At 50.9% G+C, this 18,031-nt stretch overlaps 6 protein-coding genes across 6 annotated transcripts; 2 read left to right on the top strand and 4 right to left on the bottom strand.

Annotated features, from left to right (window-relative positions):
• Positions 1-1,407: 1,407 nt before the first annotated feature.
• On the top strand, positions 1,408-2,751 carry M437DRAFT_86157 (putative 2-heptaprenyl-1,4-naphthoquinone methyltransferase; the record flags this gene model as incomplete). The annotated part of the gene is made up of 3 exons (XM_041028409.1): positions 1,408-1,770; positions 1,987-2,083; positions 2,285-2,751. The coding sequence occupies 3 exons, from the start codon at positions 1,408-1,410 to the stop codon at positions 2,749-2,751; spliced, it is 927 nt and encodes a 308-aa protein (XP_040877871.1).
• Positions 2,752-3,076: 325 nt separating this feature from the next.
• M437DRAFT_86156 (U6 snRNA-associated Sm-like protein LSm6) lies at positions 3,077-3,536 on the bottom strand (the record flags this gene model as incomplete). Its single annotated transcript, XM_041028408.1, has 3 exons — positions 3,077-3,102; positions 3,171-3,284; positions 3,392-3,536. 3 exons carry the CDS (start codon positions 3,534-3,536, stop codon positions 3,077-3,079), a joined length of 285 nt encoding a protein of 94 aa, XP_040877870.1.
• An 858-nt stretch (positions 3,537-4,394) lies between these two features.
• Positions 4,395-9,129, bottom strand: M437DRAFT_53129 (uncharacterized protein; the record flags this gene model as incomplete). The annotated part of the gene is made up of 3 exons (XM_041022479.1): positions 4,395-4,469; positions 4,526-8,846; positions 8,900-9,129. 3 exons carry the CDS (start codon positions 9,127-9,129, stop codon positions 4,395-4,397), a joined length of 4,626 nt encoding a protein of 1,541 aa, XP_040877869.1.
• A 2,482-nt stretch (positions 9,130-11,611) lies between these two features.
• M437DRAFT_53342 (uncharacterized protein) lies at positions 11,612-12,544 on the bottom strand (the record flags this gene model as incomplete). Its single annotated transcript, XM_041022512.1, has 2 exons — positions 11,612-12,405; positions 12,460-12,544. The coding sequence occupies 2 exons, from the start codon at positions 12,542-12,544 to the stop codon at positions 11,612-11,614; spliced, it is 879 nt and encodes a 292-aa protein (XP_040877868.1).
• A 1,763-nt stretch (positions 12,545-14,307) lies between these two features.
• M437DRAFT_86153 (uncharacterized protein) lies at positions 14,308-15,042 on the top strand (the record flags this gene model as incomplete). The annotated part of the gene is made up of 1 exon (XM_041028407.1): positions 14,308-15,042. The coding sequence occupies one exon, from the start codon at positions 14,308-14,310 to the stop codon at positions 15,040-15,042; it is 735 nt and encodes a 244-aa protein (XP_040877867.1).
• Positions 15,043-15,208: 166 nt separating this feature from the next.
• M437DRAFT_76820 (phoma betae P450 monooxygenase No.2) lies at positions 15,209-16,925 on the bottom strand (the record flags this gene model as incomplete). Its single annotated transcript, XM_041026688.1, has 5 exons — positions 15,209-15,456; positions 15,512-15,700; positions 15,757-15,776; positions 15,813-16,662; positions 16,718-16,925. 5 exons carry the CDS (start codon positions 16,923-16,925, stop codon positions 15,209-15,211), a joined length of 1,515 nt encoding a protein of 504 aa, XP_040877866.1.
• Between the last annotated feature and the right edge of the window lie 1,106 nt (positions 16,926-18,031).

Genomic DNA, 18,031 nt, shown 5'->3' with positions numbered 1-18,031 from the left:
GAGCAGCGACAGAGAACGGGATTGCACTGGCGCAATTCACAATGTCAGAGAAAAAGAGAAAAGAAAGAGCTGGCCTGGTCTCTCGTATTTCGAGTAGGTGCAGGAGTACTAAGGTAACCCACGCTGGTCCAGCACGGAAACCACGCTAGTCTGGTAGCTCCCTCCCGCTCAACCTGATGTGGCTTTCAGCGAGATGAAAAGAATATGATGTCTTCCACTCAGCCTCCAACCATGCTGAACGCGTCAACCATGATCCATCGCTACTGCAACCGTTCCTTTACCTCTGAAGTTTACATTGACGTCTGGCGTTTTTGATATATTGATCTATCGGGCCCTCACCATGGATCGCTGATGCTCGTACTCGAATCTCAGCAAAGTCAACAACCACTCCAGAGGTCTCCACACTACGTGCATTTCATCTCCTCTTCTCCCAATTGACTCCCTTTCGAATTGCCAAGTCTTGTTCCAAAATAGCAACTCGAGAAAGGCCCGTCGTCCGTCAGCCAATAGCCTGCCCATGCTTTTTCTCAATCATTTGCTGTGCCTTTGTGGTCTTCGTTCTGCACGAGTCACTGTTTCTCTACTCCTTTGTGTCTACTCGCAGTATCATGATGCACTGTCAATAATGTCTACGACGCGCTTGCGATCCTTCTGACCCGGCTGTGGCGCCATCCTACTGCCCATTGATCACAATTCGGATCTGCCTCTGCATCTGTGACACGCTCCACCAGTCGAAGCATAGAGAAGCTTTCATTGAAGAAAATTTGCCGTTTGTCTGCCTGCCGCACGCGCCTCATTCTGTAACAATAGCCAGGGGGAGCACTGTCCTTTTTTTCTTTTCTTTTTATTTTTCTCCCCTTGCCTGTCGTTTGATACCCACTATTATTCTTTGGGCTTCATCTGGACACTGTCTCATCTCGTCAAGACGTTGCAGCGATCACCCGAGGAAGGTCTCACATTTCGGACTTTCCTGCTGCAGGGGACGAGCTGCGCGTGAGATGCATACTAGCTACTTGCCTTGAGTACATCTTACGACGCCTTCCCAGTAGAGAGTAATGCCGTGGATGCATTGCATTGAATCACACCTCAAAGGGTATGTCCACCGCACGTTCGCAGGTGGTTGGTGTGGCTGTGATGTGTTTATGCAGCCATCTCGAATACAAACCCCGGTCGCCCATCTCCCGTGCTGTGTTCTCCACTTCCAACCCGCGCACATCATGATGCTGGTGATGCTTTGCTTTGACGTCGAACGATCGCGACGACCTTGATTTTCTCAACCACTGCACCCGGTTGACAACTTTTACTTCTCGCTTACCGGTTTATCGCAATCAAACCCTGTGCTCGTTCTTTTGAAAGTCGTCTTCGGAGTATTCTTCTCTGGTACTGTACATACAGAAAAAGATCATCATGACGTCCATTCCCTCTGGCCGTCTCAACCCCTCAGCGCAGAACGGCTTCAGCAATGCCGCCCTGTATGACAAGCATCGCCCTTCGTTCCCCGCCCACAGCGTTTCTGTCCTGCTCGACGGCGTGCGCGTCAAAGACAGTCCTCAAGCCACAGTAGTGGATCTTGCGGCGGGCACCGGCAAGTTCACTGAGCTCTTGGCCGCCAGAGATGAGGGGTACAAGATCATCGCGATTGAGCCGCACGCCGACATGCGCAAGGTGTTAGAAGACAAGCACCTCAAAGGCGTCAGCGTCCAGGATGGTCTCTCTACCGATATGAAGTTCTTGAAGGATGAGAGTGTCGATGCTGTTATAGCTGCCCAGGTAGGACATTGCTCTTGCCCTTTCCGTCTGATTTCCGTATTTATCCAGCCTTGCATTTCCTCTTCCGGTACCCGATGTCAACCCCCACCGTCTCCATCAAGAAGAACCTTAAATGGTTTAGGTCAATGACATGCCTCAAACTTTCGTTCCCAGAGCAAAATCATGAGACGCTACTTTGATCAGGTAGGCTGACAGTGACATTCACCATCCGGTTAGGCATTCCACTGGTTCGCCAACATCGAATCTCTGGAAGAGATCAATCGTGTACTACAGCCTCACGGCGTCTTCGGCATGATTTGGAACATCGAAGATTGTAAGTGTGAAACCTTCCCAGCCTCCTCCACCATGCACATCATATTAGCCCTTCCATAAAGATGCACACCATCTTGCTTGCATGTGATCACTATTTGCCCGAAGAACCCTTGCTTCAAAGAAATCTGCAGTCAATTCCCCGACACAGAAGCCACATCCAAACTTCAAAGCATCAAAGACAAAACTCTAAAAGCTCTTATAGACAATGCACCAAAATCCCATGCCGCAACCACCACCTGGGAGCAAAAGCTCCAGGACATGATCCTTTCTTTCGACGACAACCAGCCTCGTTTCCGCCACGAAACTTGGCGTTCAGTCTTTGACTCCCAGTTGTCTTCTAACCCCCTGTCAATCACCTCATCTGCTGAGCCTCTTTTCGCGCTGCCTCTTGCTGAGAATACGGAGAAGTGGAGTGTTTGGTTGAGCGAGGAGGCGCTTTGGGATAGACTTAGTACATTGAGCCAGATTGCTGTGTTGGAGGGTGAGGAGAGGCAGAAGGTGAGGAAGGTACTTGAGGATGCACTGAAGGAAGATGATGTGCAGAGAAATGAGAAGGGGGAGGTAGAGTTGCACGGTATGACTGTCGCAGCATGGACGACCAAGATCCCGCAGAAGGGCGCCGAGAGTCTGTTGACTACAGTCAAGGATGCTCTGGCTGGCAGAACTTGATTGGTTCGGAGAGGTTACACTGAAGTTGTATTGATATTCGTGTCGTGGTGTGGATAAAAAGTACTAAGCGCAAGCCTCGTGAGTTCAATCTCAAGGGCATGGCTGTCTGTGAGTGTCTTTCTCTGACTGTTTCCTCCAGCCGTGTCCATTTCTTGAGCGCGGTATAAAAGTCAGCTGTCTCAGGATGGATCGTCACATCCTCAAGCTCCCATGATATCCCGTGATATTCCATCTCCATAGAGTATGTTACCACAATCTTGCTCCGAGCAATCTGTGCACTCTTTGGGCTTTAATGTTTGAACTGCGATTCGAGCTTCGGCGACTTCTATGAGTCGGCGGAGATGTACATGACTGCGATGTCACAAATATCAGTATCTCGATTCTCTGACAAGCAGGCGCAAGGCGGGCAAAGCGCATACCATTGTTTCCTCTCACGAAAGCATCTCCGTAATTCCTTCTGACCTTGCCGTCCACGATCTCATTTGTTTGTTCGAGCGCAATGTTCATGTAGCCGTCGACAGACTGCAGTTCACCTGTTCCATCACTTCCGCATCAGCAAATGTGTCCTCGGTGCCATTCCTCTCTCTTTCATCTCGGTCTCCCTGCGCAACATGCGCGAGCTAGGGCCGGTGTCACGCACCTCTGTAGACGACTCCAGAGTTCAACTTGACAGTGACGGGTGCGCCGATGATCTCGCTCAAGAATCCAGAAGGGTCGCGCGCTTCGTTGACTGATGTGGGAGCTGCTGCGCCATTCGAGCCGTTGTTGACGGGTGATGCGCTCATTGTGTATGTGTGATTCCTGCTCTTCCGTTGCTTCTTCTCAGAGCCCTGTCGTGGGTATGTTCGTCTGTGCAAAAGCGGTGCCGTTACTTGAATTGTTCGAATAATGCCGGATTGACGATGATGGCAGCGCAGCTTCCACTTGCACAAGTCGACCGATGTCAATTTCTTGGCAAGAGAGTGAAGCTTGAACAAAGTGCGCGGAGATCATCGGTTCGGTCCGTCTATCCGAACGAGGCGTTCCCACTTCCCGGACGTGACTAGCCCTCCAGCCTCTCACAAACCTTGCGTGTCTGACAATCCTCATCCCGCTTCTCGTGTTACAGATTCGATGGATGCCGCATGGACGCGTGTCGATTGTCTGACGCTGATCTTTTTCCGAGACGTCTCGTTGCTTTTGCTCTCTGACCTTGTCGTGTTCCTGGTCGCATCGCAAATCGTTATCTCGCAAGCTTGGGGGAGCCCTGCAAGCTCGAAGCTCCATGTGCTCCTTCACTGGCTCAAATCCGTGTGCTCCGACGTTCCTACCACCGCCACATGCACCATGCCCAAGTACCGGTCCTATGGATTGGGTACCCATGCTAGGGTCCTCGATTACCTCTCACCCAGTTATCGGGCACACATGCACAGCACATCAACCACTGTTGGAACTGCATCACCGTTGCAATCTTGAAACCGTCCGAGGTCATGAGTTCGTCAGCACGCTCATCCGTATCTGCTGTATCTAGGGTATCGGTAGTATAAACAATTAGGTGACCGCCGCCGTTGCTTTATCAGCCATCCTTCTACGCCCTTTTCCCAACTTTTTGAATTGTTCCAACTGCTGTGCGCAAACGCTCCTGCTTCCGCCAGTATACCAGTTTACAAGGCGTTGTACTCGCTGGCATCCTGGTACAAGTCGATCAGGCAACTAGCAGACCAAGCTTGAGTGGGGCACTGTAATCCATGTTAGTCTTCCTGGTATTTGATACATCATTTGAACAATCACTTACCGAATCATGGCACATGGATCCCTTCTCGTTGGTGAGCTCAGTAAGTCCAGCCCAAGGAGAGTCGTGAATCATGTGTCTGCAGCCTGCAAGCCTGGTAGTGACCTGTTGGAAAGCCTCGACCTTGGCCTCCTTTGTCTCGCGGCGCATCAAGTCGAACTTGAGCAGTGCGCGCAAGAAGAAACCGCGAGGCCAGACCCATTCGGGTCCTTGGTGGTAGTTGCGTCCTCTGGCAGTGTGGAAATCGTTCGAGTCGTCGCTGTTGATGTAGTTGGGACGGTACTCCATGTCCGAAGGGTCCAGGGTAGCCATGCCAGTAGGGCCAAGGAGAGCCTCATCAGCGACGATCAAAGCTCCAAGTGCGTGCTTAGGGTCAAAGAGATCAGGTGCAACTGTCATTGCGATGGGGAAGTTAGGACGGAGTTGGTAGTCGCGGTACTCCTTGTTGCACTTGTAGACGTCCTTGTAGATGCCACGGCGGTTGACAATCTTGCTGTCGACATCATATTTGGAGTCCTCGGCAGGATCGGCAGGAACATAGTAGCAGTGCTCGAAGTTGTCGCGAATCTTTTGTGCCCACTCCTTGAAGGTAATGACCTTGTCGCCCTTGGTGCTGACGCCCGAGTATTTGAATTGGCTGTTCTTGTTGAGACCGTCAACCCACTTGAGACAGCTGTAAAGAAGGCCAGTGATCTCGACAGGAGCACCATCACGGGAAGTACCAGGGACACCCTTGTTGCCAGCGTGGTCGCTAGAGCCCATCTTGTCCATCCAAGTACCGCAGTTCCACTCGTTTCCACCGAAGATGATACCAGTGTTCCAGTCGGTCTCGATGTCAATGTTGAAACCAGCATCCTTCATCTGGTCGTCAATGCTAGGACCAGCGTTGGCTTCACGGAAGTGCATGCCAGTAGCGTGGCGCTGAAGACACTCCTGGACAACGTCCTCAATCGTCGAGGTCTGGGAGTAGGCACGAGAGTCTTCCCACGAGAACCAGGTGTCGTCGTAAGGCAAGAAGCGTCTGGCAACCTTTTCCTTGAGGATGTCGTGGCCATTGGGGACCATGTTGCAGTAGTCTTGAATGTTTTGCAAGAAGAACCACACAGAGTCACGAGAGTTGTATCTAGGGATCTTGCCAGAGCCGAGCAGGTTGGGAATCATACCGTGCTTGACAACGCTGGCAAATGCCTTGATGTGCTCCTTGGCATCCTCGAAACGACCAGTGGCGAGCAAAAGACCACGAAGAGAGATGAAGACGTCACGTCCCCAGCATCTTGCCCAGTCTTGGGCAAAGTGAGGCAGACCGGCTGCCAGGGAAGGAACGAGCTTGTCAGGCCAAAGAGAAGCGTTCTTCATGAATCCTTCGCACTGAACACTGACAAGAGCCAAACTCTTGAGGAAACGTTGTCCTTGGCGGATGTTGGTGCTCATCTGCTCGATGGCGCGCTCTGTGGATGCCTTGTATGCAGTCTGGATAACAAGTGCAAAGTAACGAGGCAAAAGGAAGCTGGGAAGTTTGCGAATAGCATCGAAGCGGTCCTTGAGCCATCCGGCAGGGGCAGCAAGGCGAGTGTAGCCGTCACGAGAGACAAGCTTCTCCAGACGGTTGACAATGAAGTCGAGAGCCCACTGACCCTGTCTGAGGTGGTCACAAATGGGGTGGCCAAGGTTGTTGTCCTTGATGACATCTCTCAAGATACTCCACCAACCTTGAAGACCGCAGTAGACAAGCGGGCTAAGGTTAGGGATATTGTAGACGCCATCAGAGCCGTTTGAAGTAGCCTTCTCCTCAGCGTCGGCGCGGTAAAGAATAGCGTTCAGGTCGTTGAGGTCACATTCTCTGAATGCATCTCTGGCCCCGGAAGTGACGTACTTGTCGAGACCTTCTGAGTGCTCTGCGCTGGGGATCCAGGTCTCAAAGACTGCGATACTGCCAGGAGGAAACTTCTCTGGAATAGTGATGACGGCAGTGTCGCCGTGGTTGTCGACCTTCACACCGCGGATGTCCTTGGTGTTTGCCTTCAAGCCTCTCAACACCTTGTCGTTGATGGCAGCATGCTTAGCCTCTTGGCTCTGGTCGACTTCGAGGTTCCAAGCGCCCAACAGGGAGGCCTTGGATCCGGTCAGACGTACAGGCTGGAAGCCAGCGTTGCCATTGCCATAACCAGGGAAAGCAGTGTGGGCGATCAAGTAGTATCCCTTACGCGACTTGGGGTGCATGCGGTGAACAGTGATGTACTCGCCCTCGTGATGAATGTGAGTTTCATCATAGTGGTCCTTGCCCATAATGGTGTGAAGCTGGTTCAACAGGCGCTTGACGTGTCCAATACCAGGACCCTCTCCAACCTTGAGGTTCGACATGGTAGAGTAGGGTGAGTTGTATGGACGCTTCTCGTGCACAAGCTCAATAAGTTGAGGGTAGACCTCGTCGTATCCGAAGACACTGCCGATGGATGCGGCGCACATGGCGACCAAAGCAGAGTTGGAAAGAGTGTCTCTGGCGTCTCTGCGCTGCGCAGGCAACTCGTTGTCGTGAGTGCAGTCCATAAGCAGGGCATGAACGGTAGCAGGGCGAATCTTGTGAACAACCTCCTTGACAGAAGGAGCCGGCTCGGTGCCAGAGTTGCGCTTCTGGGCATCTGAGATCTCGTCGAGCTCGAAACTGCCAATTGGACGACCGCAGTTCTCGTGAACAAGTTTGCTGACCTCTGCAGTGCTCCAGCATTGCATGGCCTCACGGATCAAGCAGGACAATCCAAGACGTTCAACGTAGACGTAGTCCATCTTCTCGTCGCCAGAGAAAAGCTCGGCCATGACCACGAGATTAGGTCGAACACTTCTTGCAGCGTCAAGCATGTACTCGGCAAGGTGAAGGGGAGTGGAGTGGCAGTTGTCGATGCGGAAACCGTGGAAGTGCTTGGCCATCAGACGGGTGTATTCGGCCATGAAGTCCCACAGGAAAGGACTGTCCTCGGGCTTAGCACCGTAGCGCAGCTTCACGCAATCACCCCAAGGAATGAGCTCTCTACGAAGGTAAGCCTTCGAATCGGGACCGGCGTTGTCGATGAGCACGTTGGCGGCCCAAACCCATCCGTTGTTGGCCAAGGCCAGCTCGCCCGCCTCGTGCTTCTTTGTCGTCTCGTTGGCAGGAAGTCTTGTGAAGTATGACTCAACCAATGGGTAGTCCTTGTTGATGGGCTTGCCCACCATGGGACCGCCTTCGATGCGCATGTACTTTGTGCGGCCATAGACCTGTTCCAAGATGGCCTTGGTGTCTTTGTTGAATTCTTCGTAGAAGATTGCGTTGATCTCTTCGAGGAAGTGAGTCATGGCGCCCATGGCGCTGCGCTCGTCTCTTGTACTGCCAGTCTTGGTGTCGTACTTGCCGAACAGTGATTGGAGGAAGGCGGCAGCATGTTGAGGGATGATCTTGCGACGGAATCTCTCACCAAGGTGGTCAGTGCCGGACAGAGCATACTGTTGGAGCCAATCGGTCTTTTGTTTTGAGGACCAGCTATCGACACCAACGAGATCGGGAGTCTTCTCAGGGAAATCGACCTGGCTCTCCATCCATGCTGAAACAGCAGCCTGGGCATCACGCTTGACATCAATGACGTAAAACTCCCAAAGCTTGATGGCGTTGACGACTTCGGTTTTGAGGGGTTCCGTGATGCGAACGAGGTCTTGTTCGTTGTTGATCTGAGTAGGAAGGCCACGCTGCTCAAGCTCGGAGCCAAACTTGAGAAGCTGGGTATCCAGTTCAAAGGCGGCCTGTAACCAAGGAGCAGTCTTCATGTTGTAACCAGCTTCGGGGTGCTCTTCCAACCACTTGCTGTTGTTGGCCGTGTGGTTCCAGACGACATCAGTCAGAGACAGAAGACCGTAGTTCTTCTCCATCTTGGTGGTCAATCCCTCAATGTCCTTCTCTCCATTAGCAAAGATCTGCTTGTCGAACTTGAGCTGATCGTAGATGCTGTAAGGAGAATTTGAATCACCACGCATCATAAGCGGAGTAAAGTGGACCATGTTGTAACCTCTCTCGCTCATGCCGTGCAAGTGCTTGTCCCAATCGCTGGAGAGGTCACCCATAAACTTGGACAGACATGAGATGATGGATAGACTCTTGAGCGGCAAAGTCGAATCCTGTACGGACAAGCGCGGGCTAACATCAAGGTACCAGACCTTTGTCTTTGTAGCCTCAGGGACATTGCTCTTGCCAGTTGTGAGCTTGGGTAGAGGGGTGTAGGTGATGTAGTAGGAGAACGGGCCGGCGTGGGGGATCTCGATGTCAATCTCAATGTTGCGGTTGAAGTCGGGAGTCAATCTGTAGGAGAAGGTCAGTGATAGTCATGATCAAGAGTGTAAATGGAGACTTACTTGTACTCAGTGTAGTTCTTGCGCACAAACTTCTCGCCCTTGGGTGGGATGTTCACCCAGAGGCTGCCTTCCCGGCAGATGGAGCTGGTGCCCTCAATGACAAAGCGGATCTTGTAGGCAGGATCGCTGGGTGGTGGCAGGTAGATGTACTCGCCGGCTACGTCCGGTGAGCCGTCATCTCTGAGAGGTAGAAGGTAGATGGCCTGCGTCTGCTGTAGAGTTGGAGCCATTGTCGCGGGAAATTAGAAGGTGATGAGCGAATAATAGTGGCTGCGTAGTCTTCGACTGAATGCTAGATGATAGGAGGAGGTAGATAATGCAAGTGAATAGCCGAGGGGATGAATGTGATGATGGAGACGAGCTGATGAGCGTCGAGACTCGAGCAAAGCAGCGAAAGTGGTGGTGAGGATATGAATTAGGGCTAAGTGACAGCAAGAGCAAGCCAATTGTTGACTGTCTCGAGTCTAGCAATGAAGAGGCAGGAGCAACGAGGGGCCGGTATGGACGCAAAGGAAGAAAGTGCAGGCGTGTGGTAGAAGTTTGCTGCAGCTGCTACTCGGTACCTGTTGATCTCGGCGATCGACCATCGACCTCTTCCTCTTGCCTACTTTTGCATGCGGGACTCGATAGCTAAAAGCCGCCAACGTCATTGACCTATCCCGCATCCAAGCTAACGCTATTTTGACACTTGCATTTCTCAACCAACACCTGTGCTTTTCAGCGGCTCACCAAAACATCAAGATATTTCGCTTGCCCGTCCGCTCTCTGGTTAGCGGGTGCGTTTATATTGCTCTCTGCCCTTGTGCAATACTCCTGCAGAGGCCGTGCTACAATGAGCTTTGCAGAACGACTCAAAGACAAGGCTTCGCTTGACAGGCTCTCTCCACGCTCTCCGCGGCCAACACCCTCAGACTTCAAATCGAGCCGGGCGGCTAGTTGCCGACACTGCGCGCTGTCGCTTTCCGAACACATGGAGGGCCGAAGAAACGCCAGTTATGTGCTGTGGAGAGCGAGGAGATCGAGAAAATGGAGGCGGAGACGACCGGATCGCATCCAACAACATACTGGCTTGAAAACTTGACGTCGTAGCCGTTTAACAGCCATCGTCTATCTAATCCATTAAAACCGGTTGCCAGCATTGACAAACTTGTTGGAGTACAGCACAACACGGACTTCACCAGAATACCTATCCTCTGCTCGATTTCATGACTACCCTCAAAAGGTCAACTTGTTGAGCATGCCCTCCATGCGTGAGGAGCCTGGTCAATGAACAAACTGTGCCTTCTGATGACTTTACGTTTTAATATATATCGAGCGACGAAACGATCAACAGCTCTGGTCAAATCACACATGAACACTGGGCGCTTCACACATAATAGACACAGAAAGTTTCAGCAGTAAGTGTATTTTGAGTCGACTTAAAGTCGACCAGGAAGCTTTTTCATTGTATTCGATGATAGAAAGTGATTGGTAAAAAGCCAGGTGCTGGAAGGTTTCTGAATGGTCGTTGAAGGGGTCAAATGGCCGTCAATGAGGGGGTTCTGTCCTTGTCGCCTGTCAGGCCCTCCATCCTTTCCTCAGCGGGAAGTCCAGGCGCGAAGAGGGTTGCCCAGACCTTCCTCAAGCTTGTCGTTGATCTTGGTCATGATGGCCTCAGTGATGCGGTTCTTGATGTCGCGGGTGTTGCTAAGGATGCCTTCGCCCTGAGCAGCAACTCTGTCTCTGATCTCGGATGTGATCTCATCGCGAATGGTCTGACCGCCGGCACCAAAATCTTCCTCGACAACGCTCTGCCAGATCGTAGCTGCGACGCCGTGAGCGCGCTCGTGGGCGGTGTTGAAGACCTCATCGATGAGGTTGTCGATGCGAGCCTTAGCAATGGAGGAGATCATTGTGCTGCGCAGGTCTGTGAGCAAGGAGACATCAGAGGATACTTAATAAACAGCAGACCTACTTTGGTGTTGAATGGTTGTGATCGACAGTTTCTTGTTGATGTGGATGTAGATAGGGGGTGTGGTGGTTGGTTCGTTGTTTAGGAGAGGAGAGGAAAGGAAGGCAGTCCCTCTGAATAAGTCCACAGCCCCTTATATACCCAGGAGTACGGATAATTCACGTCGACTTCGGCTGTGCCTGCTTTCACTCTCATCTGAAACCTGGAGATGAGGTCGTCAGGTCACCAGTCGACTGTCACTCAGGTTCGTTCGTTGTACATGAGAGACAGCAGACCACTGGCTCCTTGTCTTTCTCTCCTCGTTTCTACATCACCACCCTACGCGAGCACCACAACAACAAGATGTGGCACCAAATCAAGATGCTGTTCTGCTCTTGCTTCGGCGAGCGCGAGACCATCGAGCAGCCTGCTCGCCCTCGAAACCCAACCAGACCTGCTCTTCGTCGCTCCTCCTTCTCCTGATGCCGCTCCTTCACTCCACCCTGGCGTAGGGATAGGCAACTGTAGTAAACCAGTAAGCAGCACTGGTCCTGACACCTTCCAAGGAGAGCGTGGCACAACAGGCGCGGCGAAGGCTCTCACAGTGGATATCGACGGCACGATCTGATCTCGTGTGGTTCCACAGAAGCAATTGCACACAGTACGAGAGACGAGAAGAACCATGTTCATCATATTCCAAGTTCAAACGAAGGTCAGTACACAACTATAGAAATGCAAAGAGTAGTCGACTAAATCCAACTAGGCCACAGAGAGAGACTCAACTAGTCCATGCAGTCCATACTGCTGCGAAGCAGAGCATTGATGACGCTCAGGTCGACATAACTTTCTCTTCCTTTTAGTCCCTCAGGATCAAAATTACTTGCCTTCTGCTCGAACCAATTCATTTTCTCTTTCTGCTCCTTAGTCGGGTTTGCAGCTCTATAAGCATTCTTCAACTCCTCCCAGCCAGGCATGCTTCCAGCGTCCTCAGCAATACCATGACCATTTCCATCAGTGCACTTGAAAGTGTCATCAACGTTACCACGTCCAATGATTTCAATCTCGTGACCCCAGTTATCGCCGAAATCGTACATGTATTCCCACTCTGCGTTCTTCCACTCCTTTTTGCTGAATTGCTCGCCGACGTAGACTTTGTCCGCCTTCTTCTCAGGAGTTTGAGAATGCTTGCGGTCGCATGAGTGCAGCGAATCAATCATTTTGTTGTCGTTTGGATTGACGATGCGTATAAAGTTCTGGCGAGGTCCAAAGTCCCTCTGTTCGCCATTGTCTTGAGCCATGCGACGCTGTATCAGAGCCTTGATGTCCTCGACAGAGCGCTCTTCGGCAGTGGGATCACGGGCAACAAAGTCATAGCTGTGTGCTGCTGCCCAGCCGAAAGCGACCTGGATGGCGTAATGCAACTCCTGGAAGGTTGCGCCATCAGGGCAGACCAGGGTGCGCCAGATCTGAGGATCTCTAGAGTCAGGAATGGTGATCTTGAGGATCCATGAGGGTTGTTTCTTGGGCTGGCATGAGTGCTTGTGGGTGGACCAGTCCTTTCTTTGACAAGCAACACCTGGAGTTGGGTCAGCTTGGCCATCTGGCAACGTGGTAATTCGGGGATGCCTACCGCAGTACTTGCGATTGCCGCAGCGACCGCAAGTGACGAGCTTGGGTTTCTCCTCGAGGCAAACTTCACACTTTCCGGCACTCATGGTTGTGGTTGAGGAATTAGTCGTCAGGAAGATGGAAATGGAAAATTTTTCTTCGTAACTTGAGATTAGGAAAAGCGGGGTCAAGCGGACGCTGCTGCTCGAGCGTGTGCTTTGAGCGTGTGCTTGAACAGTGATCAAGTGTGTGCTCGAGCAGAAAAAGATGGAGTAGTGCTTGAGACTCGAGATTCGAGAACTTGGGGCAATGATAATCAGTCTCTGTCAGGGAACGAGGATTGGTGAATGGAAAGACGGGCCAGGCAAAATTTTTGTGTCCAAGCAAGTGATAAACAGGGTTCAAGCATAGTTCTATCATGCTGGTATCAAGGTCCAAACATGGTTTGAACAGTGTTTAAACAGTGTTCAAATAGACCTTGAGTAGATGAGGAATGGCTGTACAAAGTTCTCAACCTACTGAGAATAGGTCTCCTTACCTCCTGAGATAATGTGAAGACGAGTTTCGCGAGGGATTGAGAGGAATGGTATATCATGGTATACCACCTGGTGTAATTTGGGTCAAAGCTTTGCTAAAGTGCTACACGTGGAGGCGCAATGTTCGTGGTTGCTACCTAGAGCATTGCATCGCGCCTTGTCTCCTCCCGAGCGACTTTACTTATTCAAATTTTCACAGCTTACGATGAGATGCCTCCAAAGCGTAAAAACGTCTTTCTTGTGCCGTTCATAGCTTTTGCTGATGGAGAATTACAGGCCGAACTGGTGATGAGAACGCGTGGGTCGGAAGACAACTCCGACTTCTCCCCAGCACCCTCAAAGCGCGCCCGTGTCAGCGAGAAAGGTGACTATTACATGCCTAATTACACCAGCAAAGCGCAGCAACGAAGTATCGCAAGCACCGAAAGAGGCAAAGCGTCCTCGCCGCATACAGTCTGAGCAAGTCGAGAGCTTCAACCTTGAGGCGGCCAAATGGACGCGAAGTTAGGAGTGAATGAAACGAAGGCCTCGTTTCTCTTCAGAGGCAAGCAACCACTATAGCAAGATAATGCAGCAAACTATCAACACTCTTAACAATATCTCGTGGCTGCTCGACGTTTGTATTCATCTCGAGATCTTTGCCAAGGCCGCTTATGACTTGTCCCGGATCTCGTTCTTATGAGTATAGAAAGAATTGCAGTCTTTCTCTTCTTGGGCCATATGACAAAGGTCGTCCTCACAGTGATGGCTAGGAGCAAAAGAGAAATGCAAAACATACAGCAGCAGGGATTCCCACGTGGTCACCCACCGTAGTACTAATCTGCCGTTCAACTGCTTATGTATGGCAGAGCGGACGGGATGCCCAGTTTTCAGCTGACTGTGGCCGTATGTATCCGGACTCAAATCTTTTTTGTATATATCCTATCAAACAGACAGGCTAGCCATCGTCTTGCCGTCTTGTACGCCCAGGTCATCTTGTGATGTCCTTAAGCAACGCCATCACACGTACGTATACCACGCTTCGATCAGCGCAAGCCACCATACTATCAGGTGGCCGAGAAACTGTTGTCACATCATACACAACAGAACACCCTGAGAGTCAGGTAACCTCTCGAAATGTGACTCATGACAAGAAAGTATTCCCGCCTGGTCGCAGTCTTCGGACGTATACCTCGAGCTTGGAGACAATCGGTTGTTCGGCGATCAGACTCTCCAACATGACATCACATCTGAATCCTTTCGTATTGCTGCCTGGTATTGCTAATGTTACAAAGACTCATGATGTCGCTCGCGAAGCTGAAAAATGACTTCAATCCTGACACTAGACAACGAAAATGAGCGACCCCAAACAACAAGCGACATCTGAACCACAGCCGGGAACGGAAGCCACGAGTGTTTCTTCCAGACAACAAACACATGTAAAACCACCACCTACTTTAGCATGGATTCAAAGTCGCGTACACGACATATACTCTGCTGCGAAACATCTTCCGCCAGATAGCAAGTCTGTGACTATCTCTAAGAGCGCCTACACCGAACTTTACACTGCAATTTTTGACTATCTCGTTTTTGATAAACAGAGCTCAGCACACCTGAAAGGCGAAGACCTCTACCGCGGCTTAGAGCGAGAGATACGAATCTATTGCTCAGATATCCGCCACGTATTTTCTTCGAAGGAGACTCAAGAAAATGATAAGGATGAAAATGCTGCCGAGAGGTTGTTGACGGCGTATGTGGTTCAGTATGAGAGATTTTTGAGCCTGACCAACCTCGTCAGGAACATTCTTGGGTTCGTGAAAAGACATTGGATCAAGAGAGAGCTTGACGAGAAGAGGAAAGATGTTTACACTATTGAAGATCTGCATAGGAAGCTTTGGAAAGAGGAGACTCTTCAGATCCAAAAAGATGAGCCATTATCGCAGGAGCTGCAGGCTCTCACAGCTGCTGCGACGGTACTTCGTGGGAAAGCTGGAGGGAAGACTGCGGAAGAGAAGGATCAAGTCGAAGGTGTCGTCAAGTCTCTTTCGTCCCTCGGCCTTAGTATTGATGGTCATCTTGAAGCGACATAACAAGCGATGCTAACGCGAACATCACATATAAACAACGTCCAATAATCATTTAGAGAAATCATTTTCGCAATTGTAGGTTTTGAGTCTACTTGAGCTCCTTGTAGACATTCTGACTAAAGCTATGCAGTCCGTCGCTGATTCTCAATACGCGCAAACCACGTTCGATTTAAAAGTTGCATTCGGCAGCATCCTCTCTCAGCTTGAATTCGATGCAAGTGCTCAGATCAGGGATCAACACATCGTACATGCTCGTGTTCGATGGTCTCTGTGTCGATCCACCTGGGAAGCGGAGGTGATACCTGAGAATAATGTTGCTGACAATCATCTTCATGGAGTGGTCGGCGAAGAACCTGCCAGGACAAACAATCTTGCCGTGGCCGAAGTGCAGGTTGTTCTCGCTCGTGGTGGTGAACTCTGTTCATCGATGTTAGCATATAGTAAGAGATTGGACATATCTATATCTTCATACGATGCCAGTTGCTCTCGCCGGGGCGCTTCCTGTTATTGTACTGTCGCAGCCCATCGAATTTCTCGGGGTCTTCAACTCGCTCGGGATCTGTGCCGATTGCATATGTTGCCATCTGGATGTGGGCGCCATCGGGTAGGACAGTGCCGTCGTGAAGTGTGAGAGGTTGACGCACGATGGCATTGAATCCCACTGGTGGTTTGGTCAGCATCATCAACTGCGGCTCATGAGAAGACGACTATACGTACGAAGGATAGGTGGACTGAGTCTCTGAGACTCGCGCATGAAGCTGTCCATCTGTTACATATCGGCTAAAGCTTGCTTGGTGTAGCCCTTCTCGCGAAGTACGCTCAAGGCTTCTTGTCTCAGTGGCTCAACATATTCCGGGTGGGCACAGAGATCGAACAAGACTTGAGCTACAGCAATCACGGTCGATGGGCCGGCGCCAAGGTATGTGACCATCAAACGCTGTACTGTAGTCTCTGGGCTGTCGTTGAGCTCGACACCGCCATCCATCAGATTTTGCAAGAAATCTTCAGGTTTCTCATACTTTCGGTCGTCTTGTTCGCGCCTTCTGCGCTCGGCGATGATCGGGATGATCATACGTCTTGCTCTTTTGAGTGCTCTGTCCACACCCCAGCTTGTAGGAAGGAACCAGGCAACGAAAGGCTTGGCCAAATCAGGAAATACGCGCAACATGAAGTTGTGCAGGAATCCATTCTCCGAGTAATCAATGGCAGTCTTCAGATAGGCCTCGTCTTCTGCCAGGTCAATGACAAACTGGGTAGCCACACCTCTGTGGACCATGCGGCGGGCGAGGTTCAATGCATTCATGCTTGTCCATCTGGTCTCTGTTGCTGGCAGCTCGGTTGGCAGGTATTTGCGGAACTGCTCTTGAACAAAGGGAACATGCACTCCGAGTTTCGGTGTAAGACGTGACACGATCATGCGTGTCTGCAGACTGTGATCAGTGATTACAGCGGTAATTGAATGAAGACGCTGGAAAGCATCAACAATCGCAGTGTTGAGACTGAGTTTCTCCGGAGGCATGCTTGCAAGCTCGGGCAAGTATTTGTTGGGAACTATGAGGAGATCGTTGCCCGAAACCTTGAAAAAGTTATCTTTGTACTTCGCGTATCCCTCACGAATAAGTGCTGGACCGTTTCGAAAGAATTGCCATCTGCCCAGTAACATGTTGGTGGAACCGACGGTAGTCGTAGTTGCCGTAAATGTAGGGTCGACTCTTTCTGCCGAGAGTGACTAGATACCAGTATAGAGCAATGGCACCAACAAACACAGTGAGGGCAGAAGTAGACGATGGCAGAAGAAAATATGAGAAGGGCATAGAAGGGCCAGAGAGGTGAGAGGTAGTGAAGCCCTCAAGGGCTTCTGTCGCGTTGAAAGTTGTTGCTTCCATGATTGCACCACAGACAAATTCAAGTAGTGTCAGCTGGATTGTTCGAGAGAGCTTATGACGAAGGGTTGCTCGATTTATATACCAGTACCTCCTTGGAAAGTGGAGGATTCATCAAGCGAGCATAAAGTGAATCGGCAACCATTATCACATGAAGCTAAGGTTGTCAAACTCTGGCTGCCTGGACTTGTGATAAGCCAGGCACAGCGCAGGGATAGCGAGCATGCATGGGACCAACCAAGACCCATGCCATCAAATCCTCTAGGTGGATCGAAGTTGGAGACTTATGCTGCATCCACTCCATAGAGACAATGGTGTCGACTCTTGCCGCGTTGCAAAGACAATCACGATGTCACAATAGGCTGTTTCTCTCACGGCGGAACTTGCAAGATGCACAATCTACTAGAATGGTAAATGAAGACATCTCCTCAAAAGATATTCTCTCCTTGGATTTTACTCGCTTCCAGAAGATACAGTCCATTCTATAGATACCTCGTGACATTCTGCAGCTCGCAGGAAAGATCGGCAGTGCCCATAGATGTATTTCGTCGGATCTTGTTTCCTGACGGTCTGCCTGCCTCGTGTCAATTAATGCACCTACCAGGGTCGAACACGGCCAAAAATTGCAATAGAGTGCTCATCTAAAAGCGTAGGGACTTCTCGGACTTCTCATTGGGCTTCATGGGCGAGCAAGCCTCGCTTCAGTGCTGCGATTGATATACAAAGCGGCTTGACTTCTCGAAGCATAAGGCAGGCCGTCAGATACCGGGGACTTCGGGGACGTCGGGGATGTGGATCGCTCTTTCTTTCATATTCTACAACCGCACGACGTGTGTAAGCCACCACTTTCCTGTGAAAGCCTGAACAGGCTGTTGTCAAATGGAGCTCGCTCGCGTGCGTCAGCATACCTGGCTGAAGCTCTTGAGGTCCATTGGATAGCGATGACCTTATGCGTCGATGGTCCCACGATGGTAGAGTGAGTTCGGGTTGGCGAAGCAGTCTCGAAACCATACACTGCCCAACGCATGCCTTGACAGCCTTGTCTTGACAAGGGAAATGGTTGAAAGCTCGGGCGTTCATAACGAGGTGATCGTGTGAATCCACTTTTA

Source organism: Aureobasidium melanogenum, assembly GCF_000721775.1.
Source record: "Aureobasidium melanogenum CBS 110374 unplaced genomic scaffold scaffold_17, whole genome shotgun sequence".
In the NCBI taxonomy this organism is placed as follows: Eukaryota; Fungi; Ascomycota; class Dothideomycetes; order Dothideales; family Saccotheciaceae; genus Aureobasidium; species Aureobasidium melanogenum.
Note: the sequence above shows the minus strand (reverse complement) of the source record. Positions and strands in the feature narration are given on the sequence as shown.